The sequence below is a fragment of the Pteropus medius genome, unplaced genomic scaffold (genome assembly GCF_902729225.1).
Source record: "Pteropus medius unplaced genomic scaffold, Ma_sr-lr_union100, whole genome shotgun sequence".
In the NCBI taxonomy this organism is placed as follows: Eukaryota; Metazoa; Chordata; class Mammalia; order Chiroptera; family Pteropodidae; genus Pteropus; species Pteropus medius.
The window spans coordinates 1,125,485-1,137,351 of record NW_024355521.1 but is presented as its reverse complement, the minus strand read 5'-3'; the positions used below and the strand labels follow the sequence as shown (position 1 = coordinate 1,137,351).

General features: G+C 55.0%; 1 protein-coding gene across 1 annotated transcript in view; it reads left to right on the top strand.

Annotated features, from left to right (window-relative positions):
- The first annotated feature begins 6,706 nt into the window (after positions 1-6,706).
- Positions 6,707-11,867, top strand: part of SDC3 (syndecan 3) — a 37,277-nt gene continuing 32,116 nt past the window's right edge. Inside the window, exon 1 of the mRNA XM_039858702.1 lies at positions 6,707-6,865. Within this exon, the coding sequence (XP_039714636.1) occupies positions 6,728-6,865 (138 nt within the window). The 5' untranslated portion in view covers positions 6,707-6,727. The remainder of the gene's footprint in view (positions 6,866-11,867) is intronic.

The window sequence follows — 11,867 nt, the reverse complement described above, 5'->3', positions numbered from 1 at the left end:
CTTACGCTCTGGAGTTTTTCTCTCATACTCTTAGCATTTAATGAAATGTTTTTTGTGGTATTTTTTTTAGTGGTAACAAAGCAAGATACTATGTTAGAAACGTGATCACCCCTCCTTCCCTTGTTTCAAGCCTGTGTCTTTGAGGCTTTTTAGTCGAACAATTAAAGGGTTTAATTTCAACTGCCTTTTATGATGTGGGTTATCTCTCTGAGGCCAAGTTTCCCTTTCTGTCAAATAAGGAAAATAATAGTACCTATGTCAAAGGTTGATTGTGAAGATGAAATTATGTAGCTTACTTAGCGCAGTATCCGGCGCATTGGTATAATAAATGAATGGTATTTATCATCTTTTACCTCTAGCATTACTCCTCCAATGGCTGTGCATAGGTTTTGGTGAACAAAACAATCCTTGTCCATTATGTAAAGTTTACGTGAAGTAATTTATTGTGAACTGACTCTGTGCCAGGCACCTAAAGAGATGGTTTATACATGTTCTTTCACTCTTCATAACAGTCCCATGAGGAATGTAGTTATCCCCATCTCATTGATAAGGAAACAGGGTCTGGGTTCTGATACGAGTCTTTGGCTGAGACCAAATCTGCGTCTGAGGCTTTGCCCCTTAGCCTAGATTCCCCCTCTGCAGAACTGAGTTTCTTGGAGCGGGCTGAATTCTGGGCTCAGCGTCTACTTCCTCATTTGACTGGCCACCATTCCCATTCCTACCAAGTCTGCCCCAAGATGTGATGTCCTGGGCTGCCACCAGCTAGATACCTGCATTCTTGGTCTCTCTTGCAGAGTCCCTCCAAGACAGATGACACACAGTTTGTGTAATAACCCTTTACCCGATCACAGTTCTTTATAGTTTACAGAGCACGTTCATATTTGTGATTCCTTTGATCCTCATGAAAGCCTTAGGGAATTAGGTAGGGTAGAGGTTATCAGCCCATTATACAGATGAGTCTGAAACCCAAACTGCACAATGAGTCACTAACCAAGTAAGCATTTTATCTGAAGGAGCATTTGTGGGGAGGAAACGTGTGACTTCATGTAGTTACTAGAAGTAGCCACACGAGGGTGCTGCTGCCTAAAGAAAGCATTGTACACAACGGCCTAAGGGTTCAAGGTGCCAAAGTCGGGGCTGGGATAGCTTTTTCCTGGCTTGAGGAGTTACCAGTACCACCCAGAGACCAGAGGTCTGGCATCTGCCCAAAGACCAAGCTTACCCTCTTTCTTCTTCTCTCCCCAGCTTCTCCTTGGCGTAGGGCTAGTCTCTCACTCCAGCTTAGGATATCAGGGCATGGTCACAGATCTGGCTCACGGGCTCTAGCTTTGCCTTTGAGTCACCTGTGTTACCTCCGGCAAATCACTGACTTTGCTGGGCCTCAGTTTCCCCAATTGTCACCCGGAATGGTAGCCCAGCCCTGCCACCCTCACAGGGCTGGTGTGAGGTCAGATGGTTGGGGCCAAGGAAGGCAGCCCCATGCCTCTGTTAATGTGATCTGAGGCCCTGGTCCCCTTTTCTGGGGCTACATCCCTGACTTATACACCAAGGTTTCAAACAACTAAAACCACATCCTAGCTCCACCAGCCCTATGTGGCGTGTGTAAGTCATTTGCCCCCTTATTCCTCCCTTTCCTCATCTGGAAAATAGGGATGATAATAGCCCTACTTCACAGGGTACATTAGAAGCACTTGACACCAGGCTGGGCACATAATAGACCCAAAAAAATAGTTGTTGTTACTATTATTATTACTGCTTTCCATTTTTCCCTACTGTGTTGAGGCCCTTAGAATTTTTACTGGGGTGACTGTTTAATTTATCCTGCATACTGGGGTACTTTTTAAGTATGAAAGCAGATGCACTGAACTGTTACCACTTGGGGTGTCCGCCCTCCTAGGTGGCCTGCCTCCTGGTGTTCTCACCCTTGTGTATGTGAAACAGGGCTGCCTAGAAACAATAGAATTTTGTGAAAAGGGTGGAGTGTGACTTCCGAGGCTAGGCCGCACAAGACACTATAGCTCCAACTTGCTTTAGGATCACTTTCTAGGACTCTCCATGGTGAGGTCCACATGGGGAGGAATTGAGGCCTCCTGCTGTTAGCCATATCAGTCACACTTGCCATCTTGGAAGCAGAGTCCCTCCCTTGCCACCCCACCCTCCCATTCCAGTCTTCAGTGACCGCTAGCCTGGCTGACATCCTGACTGCAGCCACATGAGAGACCCCCCTGCCCCCAACCGGGACTACTCGGCTCAGCTGCTCCTGAACTGAGCCACAGAAACTGGGTGAGATGCTCAATGTATACTGTTGTTTGAAGTTGCTGTGTTTAGGAGTAATTTTTTATGCAACAATAGATCATGAATACACAGTACAAAAACTCAGGTAGCCCAGGCCTGTCCCAGGCAAATCAGAAGGCCCATTTTCCCATTGCTCCTGTGAGGCCCATGCTGCCCCAGTCTGTGCTGGCCTCGGAGAGCCGCTTTATGCTCCTGCCCACCCCTCACCCCCAGGTGTCCCTTACCAGGACTCCAGAAAACTCCTGGGGTTCCTCAGAACCCAGGGTGGAGGCAGCTCCTTGGGCGGGGCTGGTGGGGCTGGGCCGGGGGTGTCTCAGCCTCTGTCACTCAGTCCCAGTGGAGGGTGTCCTGGTCCACCCACCTCAGACCTGAAGAGCTCCAAGCAGAGAATGACTGGAATATAATGGTCAATTAGGTGGGTTCTGAGCGGGGCGCTGCCCTGGGTTACCTCACTTACTTCCCTCAAACCTGGGAGTGGGGGGCGGTCACTCACTCTAACTTCCATGGAAGGAGAGTGGCCCCAGGTCACTGGCCAGGAAGTGGCAGACCCAGGATTCAACTCCAGAGCCCCCCAGGCCTCTCCTCAGATCCCCTGCCACCCTGCTATTGCCGTCTGCCAGGCCCTGTCCCAGGGCCACCTGCAGGGTGCTGTGAATTACTTTTGACCTTCCGGACCCGATCTATTTACAGAAGAGGAGACCGAGGCCCACGGTGAGGGAAGCGACCTATTCAGGACCACCCACATGGTGAGAGACAGAACAGGGACCCATCTGAGACAGAACACGGGACTGCAGCTCATCTCTTGTCCTGGGATGACAGCTCCCTGGGCATCTAGATCCGGGCCTGCCTGGCCCATAGCAGGGGCTCTGGAGTGCTAGTCTCTACAAATCTCGAAAAGCCAAAAAAGCACACGAGAGACATGAACTATCTCAGTGACAGTTGTGTTTCCTCAGATTCCATGGTCTCAAAGGCAAAGGAGTCTCCCCGCCCCCTCAGTCCTTCTCACTCCAGGCTCCAGGTCACTTTTCTGCACCCCCTTCTTCGCTTGTCACCAGCTGGGCTGTTTTAGCCCCAGGATGAGGTGAGAAAGACAAAATATTTTTAGAGAGCCATTTTTTTCTTCCAGGAAAGTGACTCCAAATGTGCAATTTGTTCCCAGGAAAGGGAGTGTGTTAGTGGAATGGCTTCTGGGGTGACAGTGCCCTCCTTCCCATCCTTCTCTCCCTCACTGTCCTCCCCTCTACCTCCCTGCTGCCCCTTCCCCTCTCTGCCTCCCCTCCCCCGATCATGGGGACGAGGGCAGGGGTGAACATCCACTCCTGGGCCTGGGCTCCCTCTAACCCCTCCTACCCGCCATGGCTCAGTGGCGATGTAACCATCACCCTAAGCCTTTCTAGATTTGCTCCAGGACACCCAAACCCTCAGAGGGGTGTTAACCCCTCCTTGCCCGGTCCTGGCCTTCATCCTGAACCTTGGGCAAGACTGGAAGTCGTGATGAAGAAGGGAGGTGTGGAGATTACAGGGTGGAGGTGGGGGCAGCCCAAGGGTGACAGGGACTTGTTTTCCAAGGCCCATGATAACTTTGAGATGAAGGGGGAGGGTCCTTAGGATCTCAAAGTCCCGCTGTGCCCACAGGAGACGTCACAGTACCGTGCTCGGTCAGCATGTCCCGCTTCCTGGCTGTGTAACTCAGGGCAAGTCACCCAGCTTCTCAGACCCCCAGTTTACCCAGCTATAAAGTAAAAAGCGAACGTATCCATCGCATTCACTGTGCACCAGGCTCTGTTTGAAGGGTGCCCAAGTGTTAGCTCATTTGGTCCTCATGGCAACAACCTTCAGAGACTAGTATGTTTGTTGGTCCCCAATCACAGGCCTGTGGACTGTGAAGGGAATGAATGAGAGCGTTTGTTGGCAAGTGCCCAGAACAGAGCCTGGTTCTTACTATTAAGTTCAAAGAGCCAGTCTGTTAAGCCAAACCTCTGGGAGCAAGTGGAGTCAGGGAACAATTACTGAACACCTACTGTGAGCCAGGCCTGGAGATGCAGCTCTGAATAATGGTCTCAGGCGTGGAGCGCAGAGCTGCCGGCTGAGGCCTCGCCTTCACCTTTGCAGCCTGGTTAGAGCCAGGAGGTCTGGCCAAGGGCAGAGAAAGGTCTGATGGGCGGTGGCGGGGTGAGACATGGCCGCCATGCGTACTGATTGAGGATTATCTGGGTTCCAGGCTCATCTAAGTATGTCTGTGGTTTGGCTGCGTCCATGTGACAGTGCGAATCATCTCATGACTCTAATTTATTCTTCAAACACTTCCTCTGTACCTGGGTTAGAGTGTAACCGTTAATGCCTGGGTGGGATCTCAGCTCTCACCAGCTGTGTGACCTTGGGCATGTCTCCTAACATCTCCGTGCGTTGGTTTGTTACTTGCAAAATGGGGATAATGTCAGAGTGCATTTCATAGAGCAGTGCTTGCCGTACAGTCGGCTCTGCTTGAGCCCTGTGATTATTGTCCACGGGGGAGCCCTGTGATTATTGTCCACGGGGGACACTTCTGTGGAGACAGACAGTAGAGACTGAAAGGGTATGAGGACAGGCTTTTTCCGGTTGCTGGGCGATGGTGGGACCAGCCCTGCCTGAGGGAGTCAGAAAGGCTTCCCAGAGGGGCCAAGCGGGCCATGGGAATTGTGCTGAGAGGAGGGTGGCAGCTGATGCCTGCATGAGTGGTGATAGCAGGTGAAGGGAGCCCCTCAGATGCTGGCATGTGGCTTGCATGTGCAGGTAGCCATGCGGAGGGTGACTGTGGATACAGTGTGCTGGAACGCAGGTGAATGTGTGCATCTGTGAACCTCAAGGAGAGCCGGAGCAGGGGGCGCTGAGAAGCAGGGTGAGACCCTCATGGGCCCAGACATAGTTCTGTTCTGGCTGTGACCAGGATACCAGGATCTCTGAAGAGCAGCAGGTGGCGCTCCTGGACTGCCCAGACCAATGGGTCTACCCCCCCAACCCTTCTACCTCAGGATGTCAGGGAAGAGGGGCTGCTGCTCCCAGAATTCTCAGAACTGTCAGGAACCCCGTAGAGCGGCCATGCTAACTGCCCACAGTGTGCGTGGAGACTGTCCTAATGGCCTCCCTAATAGCTAGTTTTCTGAGCCTTGCATACTTCCCAAGACAGTGTGCTCGCTACCTTTCAGAGTAGCCATCTGTGGCTAGCTTCAACTGTTCTTAAGTCCTTCCTTATGCCGAACTGACATCCGGCCCTAACTCTGCTTTTTGGGAGCTCCTCAGAATCAGGCTGTTTCCTGGGCCTGTGGCAGCCCCTCTGGGAGACGACTACATTTAGGTCCCTTACTTTATAAGCATCATCTCAGCCACCTTTATTGAAACTTCAGTACAATGGCAGGGAAGAGCTCATTTAATCTTCACAAACGGGCATCTGGTGCTGGGCCTGGCACACACAGGCATTCAATTGATATTTGGAGAATGAATGAATGAATGAACCCCGTGTGGTCACTATTCCCATATTACAGTTGGGGAACTGAGGCTTAGAGAGGTATTACTCATCCACGACCACACAGCTCATAAGTGCCAGAACTGGGGTTTGAACCCAGGTATTTGCCCAAAGCTGAGTCAGGGCTCTTCAGATCCAAGCTGTGTTGCCCCATCTGGAACCAGCTCCCCACATACTGGGCCTAGTCAGCCCCTCTCCACCCATCCCCCCCCACAGTGTCCATGGGTCAGAATTCCTAAAGGAATTTGAGAATGGGAATGGGGGGGTGCTGGGTCCTGGAAGGGTCCTGTGAATCCAGCCCTTAGGCTACTAATGATCACACGAATGCGACCCATCAGATCTTCGAAGGAGCCAGGACGGCCCCCACCCCAGATTCCCACGCGGGATCCCTCCCTTCCCTCCTGACAGCCCGAAGAGGCGCATTCTGTGGGATCCCCATTCTCCAGACCAAGGCTCAGCGAGGCAGAGTCCTCGTCCCAGGTCACACAGCAGCCGGCTGAGAGCCGCTGTGTCGCTGCCGCCACTGCGGCGGGCACGGCCTGTGCAAGGGCGCGGGGCGCGCAGGGGACCCCGGCGCGCGGGCTCCGGGCAGGGAGCCGGGGAGCTGGGGACGGCTGGGGACGGATGGTGGGGGGTGCAGAGGGGGCGAGGGGTGCGAGGGGCGGGGATCGCGGGCAGGGGGTGCGCTCGGCCCCGCCCCACCCCTCCTCCCGCCCCGCCCGCGCTGGGGGCGGCCCGGCGGCGGCGGCGCACGCTTCCTGCGGGCGCGGCGGCTGTAGGCGCGGAGCCGCGAGGCGGAGCCGGGCGGCGGAGCCGGGAGCCCCGAGCGAGCCGCGCGTTGGTCCAGCCACCGGGCCGCGCCGCCGCCGAGCAGCCGCCCCGCGCGCCGCGCCTCGGGAACAAAGGCGCCCGCCGCCCGCCGCCGCCGCCATGAAGCCGGGGCCACCGCACCGCGCCGGGGCCGCCCACGGGGCAGGCGCTGGGGCCGGAGCTGCGGCCGGGCCCGGGGCCCGCGGGCTGCTGCTGCCGCCGCTGCTGCTGCTGCTGCTGGCCGGGCGCGCCGCGGGGGTGAGTGACGCGCGCCGGGACCCTCGGCCCGGGACCCCGCGCCATCCCTTGGTCCCCTCCCCCACTGCATCCCTAGCCCCTCCCCGTGGGCGACCCCCCGAAATGGCATCCGTGGGGGAAGGCCACCCCCGCCGCTGGGGGGCATTTGGGGGGCCTCGTTTTTCTTCCTTTTGGGACCCCTCCCTAGACGGAGGCCGGGCGGGAACCAGCACTGCTCCCCCTCCCTAGTGGCTCCGGGAAATCTGCCTCCCCGCCGGCGGAGCGGGGTTCACTATTCTGGATGAGGGGCGCGGGGAGGGCCTGACGGCTGCCTGGGGGTCGCCGGGCACGGGGTCAGGGCTGGGTGTGTCTTGGGTCTGGAGTGGATGTGGTGTGGCTTTGTCGTGGTACCAAGAACGTACACCCCTCTCACAAGTTAACGATATCTATCTCTCGTCACTGGGGAGGTGTGTGCATTTGTCTGATGGTCGCTGTATCCAGAGTGCGGGGAGGGCGGAGAGTGACTTATGTGAAGGTGACCCGAGGGGGTGAATGAGGGTGACCGCGCGCGCGAGCTCGCGCGCGCGCGCGTGTGTGTGTGCTCACTTTACTGAAAGGTACTGGGACCTGTGGGGTAGGTAGGTAGGTACAGGGAAAAGGGGAGGGTGGGTGCCACCGTGTCCTTACCTATATGTGTGGTTGTGTGAGTGTGACCCATTGTACATGGTATGTACCAGTGACAGGGCTGGGTGACAGTTGGCTATGGCTATATGCCTGCATATAGTGTGTTGCGGGGAGAAACTGCTGTGGTGGGTGTGTGCTTGGATCCATGAGAGTGTGTGCGTGTGCATGCGTGTGCACAGATGACCCCGAGGGGGGCTGAGTGTGGGCAGGTAGAGGTGAGTGTGTATGCATGAGGTCACCCTCGAGTGTCTCCTTGAGTGACTGAAGCAGCTGTGTGGGGTTGAGCTCTGTCCCAGCTCCTTCAAGGGGAGCAGGAGGAGGAGGGTATAAGGAGGAAGGGCCCCCTGTCCCTCGAGGGACTAAGGTCCCAAGTGAGTTCCCTCGTGGGCACATGTCTGGAGCCTGGACTGGGAGTCAGCCTTAGGTTTCTAGGCCCAGTCTTTTTGGTTCTTTCCTATGCCTGTCCCCTATTCCCCAGGCTGAAATGGACCCAGTCCTCTTAGGCAGCCCTCAGGTGTCCAGCCTGCTCCTGCAAGTCTCCTTGGGTCTCGGTTGACCAGCCTGTCAAATGGGAGGAGGACAGGCCACGGCTCAGAGGTTGCTTCTCAGACAGATGAGCTACTCACAGCCTTACCCATCTGGGGGCTGTGAGCCCAGGGTAAATGAGTGTTGAATGCCAGGTCAGGTATCTGCCTGGTGACTGGATGCCTCAGCACCGGCTCTCCCCTAGATAGGGTAAGGAGAAGAGGTCCCTGAGAACGACAGAGACCCAGCCCATCCTAGCAGCTGGGGCACTTTCTGAGCTACACTTCTGCAAGACCATCTTTGAAATCAAAGACTTGGAAATCACACAGCCTTAGGTTCAAATCCTGCTTCGGCCACTGGTTTGTGGTCTGACCTTCGACAAAGCCTCTCAACCTTTCAGTGCCTCCATTTCCCCCTCTGCGAAATGGGGCTAATGACACTCTCCTCAGATTAAAAGAGAGAACGTGTGTGCTCTTGCTTAGAAGGAGCCCAGTAAATGCTTGGTGTTTAATGAATGAAAAGGGGCTCAGGACAAAATCCTTTAGACTTAGAGGCCCAGCAGGGATCCTAAGCTGTGTGACCCTGGGCAAGTCACATCCCTCACTGAACAACTGTTTTCCATAAACCAAGGCTAATAATTCGTGCCCCAGGAGGCGGTGGAGGGAATTAAATGAAAGCATATGAGCCGACACTCCCTGGTGTACTGTAGGGCCTCAGCGAGGCCGGGTGCCCCTGGACTTGAAGGTGAGATTAACTGTGTGGTTCAGATCCTGTGCTGGGTGGTAGATAAAGCCATCTCCTGAGACTTTGGGCCTGGAGGCCAAGGTGGCTGGCAAGTCGGCTGGCGGGCTTTTCTTGGACCAAGAGAGGGACAGGGCTCCAGATGGGGAAGAGGGGTTCCCTTCTTAGGGGTCAGGCTGTGGAGGAGGGGCATTACCTCTTCTGTCCTGGGAAGCAGAAGGGGTTACTGGGTGGTGCCCAGTTGCCAGGGGTGCCACACTGGAGGGAGAGGGAGATGCCTGCAGCAGTGGGGACTGAGTTAGATCAAAGAGCCCCAACTGGGATGCCTCCAGGAGTGGCCTCCATGGTGGGTCCTCTAAGGACATCACTGGGTTGGGCAGTGGCTGGCTCAGGGCAGGGGAGGGACTAGATGACCCCTAGGTCTGCCCACCAGCTTGAAAGGGAAGAGTGTGTGTGGCGAGAGCTTCCAGGGCCACCTCAGTGGGGATAGTAGGTCTCATTCATGCTGCAAATGGTGAGTCGGGGTGTGTGCGTGTCTCTTGGCATCTGCTTAGGGGAGTCCTCTCTTCTGAGAGACCAGGTGACTGACTCTGAGGGACAGCTGCCTTCAGGACCCCTGCAGCTGTTACACTTAAGTCACTGCCCAGAAAGGCTTGGAGTGATCCCGGAAATGTTATTTTAGAAGCTCAGGGCTGGAAGGGATTTTAGGTGTCATTTAGTCTTTTTTGAATTCTCCCAGTGATGAGAGTTAACTGTTTTGTGGCCATGTGACCTTGTGAAAGTGGCACGGAGCCTTTGTTCCCACCTCTGTAAAATGGGGAGAATATGAGAATGAAAGGCGTTAGAACGGAAAGCTCTTAGCACAGTAAGCACCTAGTAAGCACTCAACTAATGCTGATTTCTTGTTCTTTTTCAAGGTTGCCATTCTGTGTTTGGGAATGTGGTAGAGGCTGAGGAGTAGAAGGGTGAGGCACCCTGGGGACGGGGAATCAATTGCGGTAATTCTTTTGAAGCCCCACCCCCAGGCCTGGTGGTTTCTGTCCCTCCCCACCCGCACCATTTCAAGCATCTAAGACATCCCTAGTCCTCACCCTTCCGGTGACTCCAGTTGACTGTGAACGTTGGTTTGCCAGGGCAAGATTGTCCTCTAAAAGTTGGGGATCCTTGAGCTCTTCCAGGTCATGCCCTGACACAGGGACACCACAGGGATCTGCTGCCTGTTAGCCTCCAAGGTGGCAGGGACTCTGGGGACAGATACGTGCTGTGCGACTTTGGGTGAGGGAGTTCTCTGTTTCAGTTTCCTCATCTGTAAAATGGGGACAGTGCCAGCATCACAGGGATGTTGCGATGGCAGAGTGAGCTGCTCTGGTAGACTGAGCACAGCCTGCACGTGGTGAGCTCTCCGGAGATGGGGTCTTTCCAGGAGGGGCCTGGAAGGGTCAGGGAGGGCATCCAGAGGAGGAGGTTTTGAGCCAAGCTATAAAAGCGGCCACCACGTGACAGTGAGCAAGCTGTAGCCTGCCCTGAGCCTTGACTTTCTTACCTGTCAACTAGGGATAAATACTTGACTTACACGGCTGTTCTTGGCAGGGTTACAACATCTTCACGGCAGAGCTGGGATTGGAATCTGGTGCCTTCTGCTCCCTGGGAAGCAGCACTGTGCCTCCAGCTGCTAATCCAGTGTCTGTGTTGCCTGTGGTGGGGATGGGTGTGGGGTTGAGCTCTGCTGGAGAAAAAAATAGTCTGGCCTTTTGAAAACAAATGGCTCCTCATGGATTGGGGCATGGAGGTCCCTGGGGTTCCCAGGTCAGCACTTGGGCAGGGCAGCTCTGGGCTTGGGCCTGGGAACTGCTGGGGCAGCAGTGAGGTGGATGAGAGGGGTCATCCTGAGTGAGAGAAGAAGGGTGAGACAGAGTTTCCCCCAGAAACCAGGTCCTGTCGCAGGCCTGCCTCCTGCCCCTCCCATTGGAGCTGAGACTTTCTCCCAAAACTGCTTGGGAGAGAGGAATAGGTCATTCTTGAAGGGGCTGCAGCAGGATTCCTGAAGGCTGAAGCCAACTGAGGCAGCTGGGGATGGGAGGTGGTAAAGTGTCCATCCGGCCAGCCTGCGGGGGCCGAGGGAGTGATTTGGGAGGCAGGTTCCAAGCCTCTGAGGGCTTCATAGTAGAACCACTATTTAATCCTCACAATAATCTTTGGAGGTAAGAATTATTAGAAGTCCCATTTTACAGAGGAGGAAACTGAGGCACAGAGAGGTTAAACGACTTGCTCAAGGTCACACAGCTGGGAAGTGGCAGAGCTGGATTGAGCCAGGACCTGGCAGGCTAATAGAACTGGGCTATGGTCCTAATTTCATCCCCTCTTGCTGTGTAATCTTGTGCAAGTTACTTCACCTCCTTGGGGCCTTCCTACCTCCAAAATTATGCCTGCATTTCTCTTATTGCATAAGTGCTTGCTCTTTGTCAGGCTCTGTGCCAGGTGTGTCCCATATCTTTTGTCATTTAATTCTCACCCCAGCCTTGGAGGTGGTGACACAGCCACACTTTGCAGGTGGGGGAAGGGGCTTGCCCAGGGCCTGACCCATCCTTCTTTACCACCTCACAGGGTTCTGTCATCTGTAAGATGGGCTATTGCAAGCGTCGCTGGGCATAGATTGAGGGAGAGCTTTTTTTGTAAACTGTGCCGTGCTGTCAACAAAATTTTGTGTGTGTGGTGGGGGCAGGGCTCCTGTCTGGGTCATGTGATCATGGTACCGACTAGGGGAAATATTTAGAACCTCAGGATGCGAGGGGTCTAAAAGCCACCATTCCTCCTGGACACATGTTGTGGGGGCTCACTCTGTGTGGGTGGCCAGGCCTGCCTTTAATCCCCTCTGACTCTTAGAAAGTTGTTGTGTGCTCAGATTTATGTCCAGGCTGCCCCACCCCTGAGTCCTGGCCCCATTGCACCCAAGTTCTCTCTGGCCTGAGTGATTGAGGCTCAGAGAGGAGGAGTGACTTGGTGGAAGTCACACAGCAGTCAGAAGTGTCAGAATGCTTTCTCGATAGACCATGAGCTCCCGGGAGCAGCCTAT